This window comes from Zootoca vivipara, chromosome 2 (genome assembly GCF_965207765.1).
Source record: "Zootoca vivipara chromosome 2, rZooViv2.hap1.1, whole genome shotgun sequence".
NCBI lineage: Eukaryota > Metazoa > Chordata > Lepidosauria > Squamata > Lacertidae > Zootoca > Zootoca vivipara.
Window position 1 is genome coordinate 80,180,106 of NC_142584.1, and position 15,205 is coordinate 80,195,310.

The 15,205-nt window shown below is 41.4% G+C and overlaps 1 protein-coding gene across 9 annotated transcripts in view; it reads right to left on the bottom strand.

Moving 5' to 3' along the window:
• Positions 1–8,465: 8,465 nt before the first annotated feature.
• Positions 8,466–15,205, bottom strand: part of ARHGEF3 (Rho guanine nucleotide exchange factor 3) — a 116,309-nt gene continuing 109,569 nt past the window's right edge. For all 9 annotated transcript variants that reach the window (XM_088662265.1, XM_035106361.3, XM_035106363.3 and 6 more), the window contains 3 exons: positions 14,448–14,618; positions 13,356–13,542; positions 8,466–11,172 (listed from right to left, as the gene is read on the bottom strand). In XM_088662265.1, coding sequence (XP_088518391.1) covers positions 10,811–11,172; positions 13,356–13,542; positions 14,448–14,618 — 720 coding nt within the window. In that variant the 3' untranslated portion in view covers positions 8,466–10,810. The remainder of the gene's footprint in view (positions 11,173–13,355; positions 13,543–14,447; positions 14,619–15,205) is intronic.

Genomic DNA, 15,205 nt, shown 5'->3' on the forward strand with positions numbered 1-15,205 from the left:
AATTAAATACAAAATTAAAAGCTGACTTCCCACCCACCCCAGAGATCCCCTCTATTTTCCTCCCTCACTTGCTGCTCCCAATAAAATAACTTTTCCGACTATCATTTCAAAATACAGTCATCCCTTCTCCCTACACATCACCTGTTCAGTTACCAATTTCTGCTATGGCTTTTATACATTGTTGTAGTGAGATTGTGAACTCTGTGTGTGTCAAACTTTGGTTTGTGGGATAAGCAAAACTGTAGCCTCCTGGGAAATGGGGCATCTGGCTCCTTAACATGAATTATCCCTCACCTCCCTGTGCCAGCTAAATTGCCCTTATGCCAGAGCAGGAAGAGATGTTTATCTGATTTGCATTCCAAGGGGGGAAATGTTACAGCTGAGGATGGGGATGTAGAATGGAGTTGTAAAAAGGAACTCAGGAGGTTTTCAACTCATGTGTGATTTACATACCCCCCCCCCCCCGGTGTGTTAAAATGGAGCTTGAGAACTGTAAGGGAGTATCTCCTATCCCAGGCTCCTTGAAGTCAAAATAAGGGACAGCTGCTCTGATCTTTGACAGCTACAAGATGTATGTATTGCTTCCCCTCCCCTCCTTCCACCGTTCAAGCAAAGCAGAAATTAGCGTCTTTCATTATTTCCAAACTTTCCACCCATATGATTTTCTCCTTCAGCATAAATCAGGATCTTTTCAGGGGGTGCCTTTTCAATTGCAAATTATGTCTGAATTCAAAGGTATTCCACAGCTTACCAGGTAGCTTGCTGGGGCTGTCCTGAACCATGGAGCCCAGCACCCCACTCACAAACCAAAAAAGGCATTAATGGACGACCGCGGGTTGTGCCCTTTCAATACCCTCGAAAGGTATGGGGAGACATGCCCCTTACCCCCCATTAATCTCCATCTGGAACCCCGAAGCATCTGAGAGGATGACTTGACAGATTTGCTGCAAAACAGGAATTATTATTTTTGAGGCTGTTCCTATGTACATTTGTATTTCAATAAAGGCCTAGCTTTCTTCTTGGAGACTGCATCCTTTTCTTTTATGGTTTATGGGAGGGATAACTCCAGTCTTTTAAATTTATCCAACAAAAATATAGCATGCTCAGTCTCTCTCCTTGTAGCAACCGTTCTGATCCTACCCATATGGATGTGAAGAGAACCACCTGTCTTTTCAAAGGTATGATAGTTCTTTTTCTGGGATTCAAAGACACACAAGTGGTTGAGAATTCTTAAGATTTATTAGACAGCAGGCACATACTATTTTTAAAAGACATATGAAGGCAGCCCTGTTTAGGGAAGTTTTTAATATTTAATGCTTTATTGTTTTAATATTCAATAGGGAGCCACCCAGAGTGGCTGGTGAGACTCAGCCAGATGGACGGGGTCCAAATAAATTATTATTAATTATTATATTATTATTATTTATATATAAAATGTGTCAGCATATATAAAAATGTAAAATGTCCATGTTTGTGTGCAATGAGCACGCTCCAAAACCGCTTGACCGATTGCATTCCAATATGGGAGTGTTTGTATAAACTTAGATTATATAGATGTCACACCTGTCACAGGTAAAAACATGATTTTGTGTAAAAATTGTGCCCTCTATTGGACGTCAAAGGAACAGACACCATATCCAATAGCGCCATCTGTTGGGAGTCAAAGGAAAATATCCTATAGAACATTCAGACGCCTTGGGAAACCGGGGGGAGGGAATCGGAATATAAATCAACAGACAACAGACAAAGAGTGGCCCAAATACGTGCCGAGGAAGCACATATTTGTTTCCCTCCCCCCACAAGGTCAACAACCCTCAATTACGTTTCCACACTCGCCCACCAACCACGTACACAAGCACACACACCCCCCACACACAACTCCCACGTCAGGACCCCTGACCACCTCCATGTTTCACTGAACTTCCAGGGGTACCGCCACCCCCACCTGCCTCCTCCTCTTCCTGCACCTACCTCGGCGACAAGGCCTCCTGCCCTGGCCTCTCCCCTGCGGGACTCCTGGGCTCCTTGGACACCTACATGTGAATAGTCGGCGGCTGGAGAGGGAGGTCAGCAGGCAGCCCGGGTCTCGGCTCTCCTCATCTCCCACCACCCGCCGCCCCCGCTTCCCCTCCTAAGGAAACGGCAGGAAAGACAGAGGTGGACACGTGCAGGCGCAACCTCGGAGGCCCCGGCAGAGAACTGCTCTGACCGACGCATGTTCCTTGGGAGCTCCAAAAATACAGCAGCGGGGTGGACCCCTCTGTAGCCACCAAGTGACACAGCCTGCAAGTCTCTGCCCTTGTGTCTGCACCCTGTGGGGTTTTATGGGCTTAATTGCCTGTTGTACGATGCAAAATTTTACTATATTGCCTACATCTGGGGTGGAGCAAACTTTTGCTTCAGCTTGTAGGTTGTAGAGAAACAAACCAGAAGCCTGGCTTCATGTTTCACAATAATCCAGGCTTTGACTTTTTTCTTCTCCCACCTGACATATGAGTGGGGAAGCAGCAAATGCCCACATTAAGCCATAGTTTATTTTAAACTGTGGTTTAATGTTGTGTCCAGAAAAAGGCCAGGTGCGGATTCCATCCTGCATTAGTGTTTGCCATAAATGAACTGGAGATGGCGATGGAAATTATGATTACATTTAAGCTTGTGGGTGTGGTAGTTATAGGGCATGGTAACAATTATTAATCAACAGGGCAGGGAAGAAACTGATCAAACATTTCTGAAACAAACTCATTGGTACATGTATAGACCCAAATCTGCACACCATGAGTTGCTCAGAATGCATCCAAAATGAAGAACCTTAATATTTAAATTATAGAAATGTGAGTACATTAATTGGGAAATAGAACAATATTGGAGATATCCCATATCTCCAACCCATTCATTGCTTGCTGATTACTTGTGTATACTATCATGTCCTTTAGTCTGCATTTTCCGCAAGTAGGAAGATGATATTACAGTAGAATAATCATTTGGCTTCACAGCTTTGAGAGACAAGCTAATAATTATTATTACTTACTAGTTAGAAATCTGAGGGGAGTCAATAATGCTTAAATAGGATAATCAGGGTTTATAGCACTAATCGACATAAAAAACAATCTCTAGACATATTCATTACAGAAAGTGGGGTTCAATTATCTAGAACTATGGCAATTTATGTTTTGGCTAATTAGGCTTTCTTCATGAGAATTTGACTCCAGCTTTCTTGGGAAGGTAGTCTAGAAATTACCTCTGAGGACTAAAGTAGATATAATTCCAGCAGTTCCATGTGCTGGATCTGTCCCAATCACTTAGAAAGTAGGGGATGGCAAGCAAAGGGTACCCACTGATGAGGAGTGCAGAACCTGCTTACGGTACTGCCATGCAGCTTCTGTCTCACCGAAACCCTCTTCTGTTCCTGGAAATTGAGGATAAGATGTTCTGCATTCCTCATCTGCATACTCCTTTTTTTGCTGTCACATCATTGGCATTACTTTCTGTGGTGTAATAATCATCAAGATCAAATGCTTCATAAATAAATGCTTTTATTTTTCTCTAGAAGCTTGCAAGTTGCTAGACACTGGTAAACTACATAAGGGTGCTTCTTCTTCTTCTTCTTCTTCTTCTTCTTCTTCTTCTTCTTCTTCTTCTTCTTCTTCTTCTTCTTCTTCTTCTTCTTCTTCTTCTTCTTCTTCTTCTTCTTCTTCTTCTTCTTCTTCTTCTTCTTCTTCTTCCCTGTACATTTGTCTTGGTTGCCCCAGCAACTCTGGATATATGATGTAGGGCTCATCTCGTTAGTCTTGTGGCAAGACGGTATAAAATGTAGCCACAGTACCTTTCAGCAGGAATCTTACCACCCTACATTTCTGGAGTCCAGCCATCAACTGACACTAATGGACCAGGTTAAAATAATTGTAAAGTTTATTTTACAAAAGAAAAGCAGCTTATACAAATATGTTGGTTCTTACCCATAATTATATACTGTATCTGGGGAAGTAGAATATCTGGGGAAGTAGAAAAGCTTGCTAGAAAGGGTCAACCCCAACAGTACCTCAAAGTGTCCAGATAGTCTGGGCCCAGCTCCAACACCAGCTTCAGTTCTTCCTTCTCCCCCAAAAGTAGTTTGCTGGTCCATTTAGAACCACAGCTTATTATCTACAGTACTTTGACCCTGCCTGACTCCAGTAGGGGAAGTCATCCCTAACAAGAATGTCATCCACCCCACTGGGCAAATACTTCTTCACACTGCACATAGTTAAACTGCAACAGGCATCCCCAAACTTCGGCCCTCCAGATGTTTTGGACTACAATTCCTATCATCCCTGACCACTGGTCCTGTTAGCTAGGGATCATGGGCGTTGTAGGCCAAAACATCTGGAGGGCCGCAGTTTGGGGATGCCTGAACTACATTATTCACAATCACAAGATACAGTGATGGTCACCAACTTGGATGGCGTAAAAAAAGCGATTAGCATTTTTTCCATGGATTACTCAGTATGTGGTTATTTGTCACAAATTGTATGTCTTCTAACTGCTTACCTTCTCAAATGAGACAATGTATGCATCTGCATACCAGTTGCTAGGGATCATGTGTTAGAGAGTGTGGTTTTACATGTCCTGCTTGTGGTCTACTTTCATAGGCATCTGGTTGGTCACAGTGAGAACAGAATGTTGGATGCAATAGGCCTTTCAATGTACAGTGGTGCCTTGCTTAACGAATGCCCTGCTTAACGAAATTTCCGCTTAACGAAAGGATTTTTCGAGCGGAGGTTGCCTCGCTAGACGAATTTGTTTTATGAAAAAATTGTCTAGCGAATTGCAGTTTCCCATAGGAATGCATTGAAATTCAATTAATGCGTTCCTATGGGGGAAAAAAAATTCCCCAAAAAATCAATGCATTCCTATGAGATTCGCTAGACGAATTTTTCGTTATAAGAAAAGACCCGTGGAACGAATTAAATTCGTCTAGCGAGGCACCATTGTATTCTAATAACATTTTATTCAGAGTTATATTTTACTTTTTCCTAGTTACAGATTTCACTGTAAAATGGATACTTCAAATATCTGGGGAAGTAGAAAATCAATGTACAATAGATATTTAGATTTTAATCATTGTGTATAGCTCAATTTGAACTAGTAGTAGAATAAACTACTAGTTTACATTAATGTGTAACCCCGAAATTTTTGATCCCCTCCAAATTGATAGCAAAGTTTTGTGCTTGTTTTGTGCCATTAAAAATTCGGGTTAACATGTTAATGAAGCTTAGTTTTAGTACTGGAGATCACTTATATTTTACCCAGCAGATGGCAGCAACAGTCTAACAACATCACTGTGTTCTCTACTGTGTCTGCTACTTTTAACACAACACAACACAAAAACAAATCATCTAAATTGTGCTTTGTGGCTCAAATCTTGCCAGCTACTGAGGCTTATACCAGCAGACTTACTTAGCACCATCCTTATACCCCATACTTTAACAGCTATTCTCCATGCCATGGAAGAAAGCGCTTGTGAAAGGTTCTCTCAGTTTGCAAGTGAGTTTACAATACTATTGTATACAGGTGGCTACTGCTCAAGGAAAACATGTTTTCACAGCCCCATGCCCCTCCAGCTCAAGAAACTAGTGCCATGGTTCTTTGGGTCCTGGCATGTGTGATGTTAAGGCCCCAGTTTAAGAAGTCTTCATAGACTTTTGCTCTTCTGGTTCAGGTACAGGCTGTGCTTCAAGGTGCCCTTTAAGGCATTTAATTACTGTTTTTATACCCTGCTTTTCTATAAATGCTACACCCTGGAGCTGAGAATAAGGAAGCAGGCAAGGAGATGGCTTGAGCACAAGTGGAGGAAAAACTTACAGTTAAATGCAATTGGACATTGCTATGTGCTCATGTTCAAGCCTATGCAATGGCGATGGGGGCCATTGTGTCCTTAGTTTGCTGTAAAGCAGACTTGTCCGAGGTAGTCAGTGGCTTATTACACGCTGGTCCTAGAGGGGGAATAGAGCCATACAAGGCCCCTGTGACACATTTGCAAGGCATGTATCTGGCAGGATTAGGACTCTACCCTTGAAGCAAGAGATTCTGCTGAGGTGTCCAGAATATCTTATTGTCCAGGCCCTATCAGAAAAGGTACATTCTTAGCTAATGCAATTCAAAATGCTGGATTTAACCTATAAGAACTTTTGCAGCTCAAGAGCCCAATATATTTTAGAGTGTCTATCCCAATATGAACCTACCTGGACCCTTGGGTCTTCATCAAGTCCTTCTCTGGGTGCTTTCTCTGAGGTTTGGAGTGTGGCAATAAGAGAGAGAGAGCATTTTCCATTGTGACTCCCCATCTGTGGTATTCTCTCTCCAATGAGAAGAGGAGGAGTTTGGATTTGATATCCCGCTTTATCACTACCCAAAGGAGTCTCAAAGCGGCTAACAATCTCCTTTCCCTTCCTCCCCCACAACAGACACCCTGTGAGGTAGGTGGGGCTGAGAGACTTCAGAGAAGTGTGACTAGCCCAAGGTCACCCAGCAGCTGCATGTGGAGGAGCGGAGACACGAACCCGGTTCCCCAGATTAGGAGTCTACCGCTCTTAACCACTACACCACACTGGAGGCAGACCCTCCAAGTGTCCCTATTTTTCAGGGGCATCCCTGATTCAGAGAAGCCGTCCCGGTTTCTGATTTGATCCTGGAATGTCCCGCATTTCCTTAGGATGTCCCAATTGTCATTGGAAAAATGTTGGAGGCTATGGAGTTATCCAACCCCCAAGCTGTCTGAAGGCAATCCTGTATAGGGAAGTTTGTTTTAAATGCTTATTGTTTTATTATGCTTTTGTATATGTCATAAACTGCCTAGACTGCTGGGGCAACCCAATAAGATATGTGGGGTATAAATAGTAAAATTATCATTATAGAATGAGACGTCCCTATTTTCATTGGAGAAATGTTGGAGAGTACGATGAGGTCCACATTATCTGGACTAGAAGGAATAAAGGGGCTTTACCAAGACCACAACCAATATAAGGCAAGGGTGTGGACTCAGCTCCAAGCTGTTAAATTAGCTGGTTGATTCCACATTCCCTAATGCAACCTGTCAGGGGACCTTCCTACAGGGAACCTCCCCCCCCCTTTTGCTGACCAGCACTTTGCCCAGTGAGAGCAGCAGAAGTGGGTCAGGTGAGGGGAATCAGGAAGTTAGCGGGACAGAGGTGTCAGGACTAACTCAGTGATGTTGGAAAGCCGCCAGGACCAAGAGGTGGAGGGGAGCAGGCAGCCCCTTCCGGCGCCCAAATTAAAGCACGCCACCAAACGTAAGGTCGGGAGGAGGTGTTTTGGGGTGCCCAAACTCTTATGCTGGTCCCGTAGCCGGAAACGTCCAATCCCGGATTCTGCGAGTGACTGAGTGGTCATGTTTTCTGCTATCTCCACACTGTAAATACTATGCACAATAAAATTCTTAAAGACAGAGCGGACTTGGGCTTCTTTACTCAAGAGTAGCCGCAACAGCACCATTACACAACCAACACACTTCACAGATTCCACTCAAATAAATTCCAGTTCAACTGAATCACTCCCCAAATACTTTCCCCACACACAGATGTTCTCATCCCTCAAAAAAGCACTTTAAACACTTCTGATACCCTCTTTTATAAATTGGTGTGGCCTAGTATTTAAAAGAGTTCTTTTGGGAGGCTTTGAACAGCATGTATGAGATATTGTAATAAAAAGCACTTTTAAAAATGTACCCGTATGCTATTCATGGTGTCACCAATGGGCAATCTCAGATACACCACTGGCACCCACTAAGTTACCCTGCTCCACTCATTTTATTTTTTTAGGTTTTTGTTGTTATTTGCCTGTGGTTTTTCTTTGTGAGTTTGTCTAGTTTTTAGCCTTTTTGGGGGTGTGTGTGTGTTTTTTTGGGGGGGGAGGGGTTCTAAGAATCACCAGGTTTTTTTTCAGTGGTCCCCATGGCACTTTCTTAGATTTTTCAAACTGCACCGAGATCCAAAATGTCAGGGAACCAGGTTGTGTTGCTACACTGAAAACTAAAAGGAAAGTGTTGTAAATTAATTCAGGGTGAGGATAAGAGCACCCTTAGGGTGTTTGTCATAAGTCTTAAAATCTGTATTTCTGGTCTATCTAATAAAGAGCAAGACCTTGCCTTGAACTAAAGCTGAAGAATACTACACAAAATATTTCTAATAGGAATACAATATGTATTGCTTTGTACTGGTAACTTTCCACATTACATCTGAAACAGAAAGCTTTTATTTATTTATTTTTAAAAGTATAGTTTGAAAAAGTCTATTCAATTTATTTGCATCTTAGGAACTTCTTATATTAGTTTTGATTACTAAAAGTATCCTCATTTTAGCTATAAATGAATGTAAATATTACTGAAAACAGATGTCAGAAATCACAGAAAGTTTGTAAAGTGAGATTATCTAGCTTTGCATATTAAGCAACAATATATTTAAAAAATAGACAGTTCAGTGTAATTTATTTGAAATGCTTTGAGAACAGTGTAAGGCTATTATGCAAAAAAAGAGATTTAATCAATACATCAATTATTTTTAAGAATTGAAGACATTACACAGTATCTCCAACATTTTGGCAAGTATTTGTCATTTCAGTAGTTCACATCCTAATATACTTTCTACTTCCTTCTATTTTGAAAAATACTTCCACTTACTCTGGATTGGCTAATACTCAACTTCCAAAATGAAGCAATTAAAATAAATTACAAGCCTGAAATAGAAAACAACAATATTTGAAACCTATACATATAGAAATATGGTCAAAAGAGTAAAATTGGCCATAATTTTGTTTGAAAAAATATAAGTATTAGCCTGCTTTTTTATCTATTATCTCACCACAATGATTCCTCTAACACAGCAGTACACATTTACAAATTCAAATTGACATCATATTTACTCTTACAGTTTTTCTGTAAACATGTAAAATGTATGAAGTATGCATTTTGGCAATATCAATGCTTCTGCAGTGCTGAGGTTAGACTCTACACTGTGCAGAAAATGGAAAAGTGGTATCAGAGAACATTTCAGTGCACTAGGTTGCAAATTTCAGGACCCCTCTTTAGAAAGGGTCAAATTCAGCATTACAGTACTGTACTATTCAACCTTACATTTGAAATTAGAGTTTGATTCATAAGTACAAATTTTATTGACATTTTACTTACTTTAAGGGTGCCAAGCTAGTCAAATGTAATTTTCAGACCAGTAAGTTGAAAGAGTGGGTCAAACAGTTTTGAGGTGTGGGTTTCCAGAGATGCAGTAATAGTGAATGCTGTGTGCAGATGTCATTAGAAACAAATATGCAGTGTATCTGAAGAAGTGTCAGACCAACACGGCTACCTACCTGAATCTAGAAATATGCAGTGTGTGTGTGTGTGTGTGTGTGTGTGTGTGTGTGAGAGAGAGAGAGAGAGAGAGAGAGAGAGAGAGAGAGAGAGAGAGAGAGAGTTTGTAGCTGACTCTTGAATAAGCAAAATTCCTTTGGTGGGTTGCATTAGAAAAATGATTGCAAACCATAGTTTTAAATTGAATTTAGAGTCACCCCTTATTTTAATCATAATTAAGCCAGAACACACCCAAATAACATGGAGGTTATTTCTCTGAACAGAGCCAATGAGAAATTGACATTTTTAATGGCATGTGGTATAGTCCCAGTCCTAACTTTCTGTAAACCTGTTACAGAAGTCTGGGGAGCCCACCTTGGCTTTGTTGTCAATTCTGGCCTTGAGGATGACGCTGAACAGGTTCCCCATACAGGTTTTTTAATAGAAGTGTCTGTATCTGTGAACCACATAAGGGAGCAGGCAGTGTATGCTGGAGAAAAAATTGGGATGACAGAAGAAAGGCTTATTTTTGTAGACATCACATAACGGCTATCCTGAGGGCAGTATAACATTTGTTGTTGTTTAGTCGTTTAGTCGTGTCCGACTCTTCGTGACCCCATGGACCATAGCACGCCAGGCACTCCTGTCTTGCACTGCCTCCCGCAGTTTGGTCTAAAATGTTAATATTTTAGAAGCAGCATTTTGCATACAAACTGCCTGGCTGTGCACATAGAAAGGGCTACACAAAACAAACACAGCAATTTAAACAAAGTATTTGGATGTTTCAGCTTCTTTACTCTTTTAATGCTTTATTCTAAATGGGACAGTAGGTAAACTACCATCCGATTATCAGAAAACACCATCATATAAACGTTGGAATTTTCATCTGAAGATTCAGCACTGGCACACAACTTACTTTCAAATGACCTTTTAGCTTGCATCTGTGAACTGAGAAAATATATATTCTGCACTGGCCATAACTCTTAAATTAAGATTATGAAAGTCACTAATCAATGAGACTCTTAATTTTAGTCTTTCAAGCTTTTTGGAAACCTGCACACATCATTCACAAACAATTTCTGGATGTGATAACTTTAAAATGCTTTGTTCATGTCCTTGCGTGTGGCTGCCTTGTGAGAGGTTAAAATAGGGCACTTTATAAAACAGAGATTCTTGTTATGTAATATGCATAATAACAGTAGTTTAGAGGTCATATCTACCAGCAAGACATTGGAAATAATTGGTCAAGTACCTCTCTCAGCCACAGAGACGTTTACAGAATTATCACAGGATTATAGTTGCCATATCAAAATACGCACACCAGCAGTTACAGTACTATGGTCGAAAGGTACAAATATAATAGAGACTGAGTTGACATTGTGACAAAAATATTAAAAAGTGCTTCTTGTTCCATATATGGAATGCAAATACTGTACAGGTAAGACACAGAAGACCACTATGCGGTTGTTGTCAGACATTGCTTTCTATTTCTTTGTCAGTTTCCCAAGGGTATGTCTGCTCCATGTGGTCACAGTCAATGCTGATTTCACTGATGTCCATACTACAGTCAGACCCACTGTCTGATTGGTCCATTTGCTCAAGCTTAGATTCCTGACGGGGTATTCTGTTCCTACTTGATGATGTACTCGGTGATGTTAGTAAGGGGACTTCAGAATCAAGTGTCCGGACTTCGCCTGATGCGCAAGAGACTGATTCTTTGGCTTGACGGATACAATTGAGCCACTGCTGTTTGTTGAAGGTGTCATTTGCTTGCAGTGAGTGAGACTGGCTTTGAGATCCCTTTCTGAAGCTGACTCTAAAGAAGTTTTTAACTGAAATAAATGAGCCACATTAGTATATTCAATGCTTCCTGGAAGAGGACATTGTGTGTGTGTGTGGGGGGGGGTTAATAGACATACTTCTACATTAATGATGTACCAGAAGAATGCACAACTTGGATCGCACTAAGAGAAATGCAGCCCACCATCCATGTACAAAGTCTCCCACATGATTCCTTCCACACAGTTTAGAAATTCCATGGAAGGAGAAGCAAAAGGAAATACAGTCATACCTCGTGTTGTGTTAGGTTCATGTTGCATCTTTTCGGCTTGCGAACCCAGAAAACCCAGAAGTGTATACTTCTGGGTTTTGCTGTGCGCGCGTGCACAAAAGCATTCTGCACGCGCGCACATGTGCAGAAGCGCTCTATTGCGCCATGCGCATGAGCAGAAGCGGTGCTCTAGTTACGGACTTTTCAGGGTGCAAATGGCACCTGGAACAGATCGAGTTTGTAACTAGAGGTACCACTGTAGTGTTCTAAGCCATGGGTGGACCACTATACAGTGGAACTTCTACTTATGAATTTAATCCGTTCTGAATGCACATTCGTAAGTAGAAACATTCGTAAGTCGAAACGATGTTTCCCATAAGAATGCATTGGGAATGGATTGATTCGTTCCGGGGCCTAAAAAAAGGCACTTTAAAGGCCAGTGGGAGGCCACTGGTGGCGACAGCGATGGGCCCGATCTGGCCCTATGGCTGGATCAGCAGCTGTGGGGGCAGGAGGCCAGCGGCGTGGAGGGCCCGATCTGGCCCTATGGCCAGATTGGCAGCTGGGAGGTGGCGGGAGGCCAGCGGCTGCGAGGGCCCAATTCAGCCTTCGGATGTCAAGAAATTCGTAAGTGTGCGGCTATTTTCCCCACTCGTAAGTCGAAAAATTCAGTTGTTGAGTCGTTCGTAAGTTGAGGTACCACTGTACAAGGTTTATGAGCTGGGCAGTCCCGCTTGAGAGAAAACATGTTTTCTGCTTTCTTCAGCTTGTTTTACTACAAAATCAACCTCTTTCCCCACCATTTTATTTTATAACAAAAGTTATACACAAAAATTCAGCAATGCTAACCAAGAGGGGAATGACATTTGTGAGAAGCATGCCACTGGTCTTTGTGGTATTTTGTCAGTATCTGGGAATATGCACAGTGCTGTCCTCGTTAATTCAGTGCTTCAGGGCAAGGGCATGGGGGGCTCTCCTTTCTTTCAATAGTGATGAAAGCCATTTACTCTTGCAAAACTCTTTCATCAACTCTCATTGGTGGAGGATTTAGGGGAGTGCAACTGGTTTGTCCAAACTGGGCACTGAGCCGAGAGGGTGCCACAGAGGACACTTCAGCAATGACGAGCAACAAAAGGCAGGATGTGGCGGTGGTGGGAGGCGCCAAATTCTGGTGTTGCACAGGGAGCCGCTAAAATGTTAAAGTATGTCACTGCTGGTGAGAACAGATTGGGGCAGTAGGCTCTTAGCATTATCGTTTAAAACCAACTCCTGCAAGAGTATCTGTAAGGGGGAGGACTTATAGGGAACAGCCCCCCCTCATCAGGAGCAGCCCATCTCCCAGCAGTAATGAAAGCGAAGGGTCGGAAGGGGAAAGTCAGGAGACAGAGAGGGAGTGCCAGAGCTCTGGCAACATCCAAGAGCCACTGCTCCTTATGCAGGAAGAGAGGGAGGAGGAAAGAGAGGATGGGACTCAGACAGGACACAGACCTTCCCCCCCCCCATGCCAGAATTAAGGAGGAGGAGAAAGGGGAGGAGGTTCGCTGTCCCGCGTCTCTTATGTTGGTCCAGGTCACGAAAGGGGGCAGTGCCGGATTCTGATTCAGACTGACAAGACATGCAACCAGCAGCTCACTTCACTGTAAATAATGTGCACTAATAAAAACTTCTGAAAGACAAGCATGTGGAGGGTCGTTACTCAAGAGTAGTCGCAACAACCCTGACAGTATCCAATAGAAAATATGAAGGTATCTTTTGTCTTTCCTGGCATGTTTTGCTTTTGTAAGCTGACATACTACTTTTTGAAAATCTTGTTTCTTATTTTTTTTTAAAGTGAAAAATTAGTTTGCCTTTTTTATATGAATGAGACATGCTGGCTTATACTTCCAGAAAATATCTTGGAAGGGTACTGTGGTGCATGACTAAATTTCAATATTTTATAAAAGAGATATTATAATGGATTCTTACTCCTCTCATTGTTGCTAAATGCACCACGTATGGATCCACCCAATCGCACCTCTCCGTCTTGCAAGTCTTCTACCACAAGATCTTTCACAGGGATGGGTTGCCGATACAATTGGTAACAGAGTTGTTCATTCTGTGTAACAGCTCGAGTAATTACCAGTACTTCTTGGAAGAGAAATACATGCAATTTCTGACAAAAAAATAAAAATTAATTGTGAGTTGTCACTTATACATTATTTGCTTATCACTTCTCTAGTTTTCCCCCTTAAACTAGCATCTAGTTAAATAATACTACCAAAGATGGGTGGAATTGGTCCAATGGCATGGTCTGAAGGCACATGACGCAACCACCTAGCTGAAGGTAAGAAAGTTTGAGTCTAGGCCACTGACTGTACGGGAAGCCCACCAGGGAATTGGATATATGCTGTCTCAATTTCCATGATGGAAGAAAGTACTAGTATATTTAAATCTTGCATAACAACAACAGTGTGCAAGGATGGCATCTTACAAGCACTCTGAGAAATGTAAAAAAATTCCTTCACTAGCACCTTAAAGACCAACTAAGTTTTTATTTTGGTATGAGCTTTCGTGTGCATGCACACTTCATCAGATACACTTCATCATACATCTGATGAAGTGTGCATGCACATGAAAGCTAATACCAAAATAAAAACTTAGTTGGTCTTTAAGGTGCTACTGAAGGAATATTTTTATTTGGATTCGACTCAGACCAACACGGCTACCTACCTGTAATCTGAGAAATGTGTTCCGCAGTTATGGCACAAATATGACAATGGTGTTAAAATTAGATAAAAGATCAGTTTCTCTCTTACCCACAATGAGGAAGAGCTATTCTATTTTCCACCCTCATTCTAACCCCTGTTAAGCCTGCTTTTTTTTACCCTAAATTAAAAGCAGTTAGCATCTCTTTCTCACTTCTGAGACTTGATGATATTTCCCCATGACAGCCATCCAAAAGCAAGCCATTGAAACCTTACATTTAAAAAGAAGCAGTTCACTCTGATTATAAAAGAGAACAGAACTTAAGAAAGAAGTAAAACAATATTTCGTGTTTCCAAAAAATTAATTCCTTACCACTCCCCGGTTGTTCTTTAGTTCACCATGACAACACACGACACGTGAATCACCTATCAAGGAGTCCTTTTGGCCTTCATCAAGATAGATTAGCCTCTCTTTGTAATACTGGCATTCAGATTCACCTGTCTTTTTGTTGATTTCTGCCACTATTCCTTGGACAATATTAATCTGGGGAGGGGGGGAAATGGTTACAAATAAGTCATATATTGCCAAGCCAATTTTGAAAGCTTGTCTTAATAGGTTTATAGTTGGAAAAACAAAGCGGGTGAATGGGCTTCTGTAATGAGCAAAAGAAGCCATGTGGGTGTTTGGTACTTCAATATAGCTTTTCCATTTTAAGCATCAATTAGTGGCTCCAATGCATGTACAGGAATTCTATAAGCAATAACTTCCTCATTATGTCCTGTGAGCAGGCGTATGCTACATATATGTGAGAGGAAATGCAAACAGAGCTCCTTTATTCAATTAATCTAAATAAACAGTTTAAATCCCCATCGTTCCTTTCTGCTTACATATAAACCGCAGAGCTTTGTATTTTGTACTCCTAGATAACTGCTACTTTTTTTGCATGTTACAGAGCCCAAGCAGTTTAACAGTTTATAGTCTCTCAATTTTAAACAGCAATTTAGGATGCAGTATGTAATAGGAATGCGTTCTAAAAAATAAAATCTGAAGGCCAATGATGTGAAGTTTCTTCCCACAATTTCCTTGAATTAGAAAAAAATATTAAACCTATTTCCCTCAAGCTTCTTGTT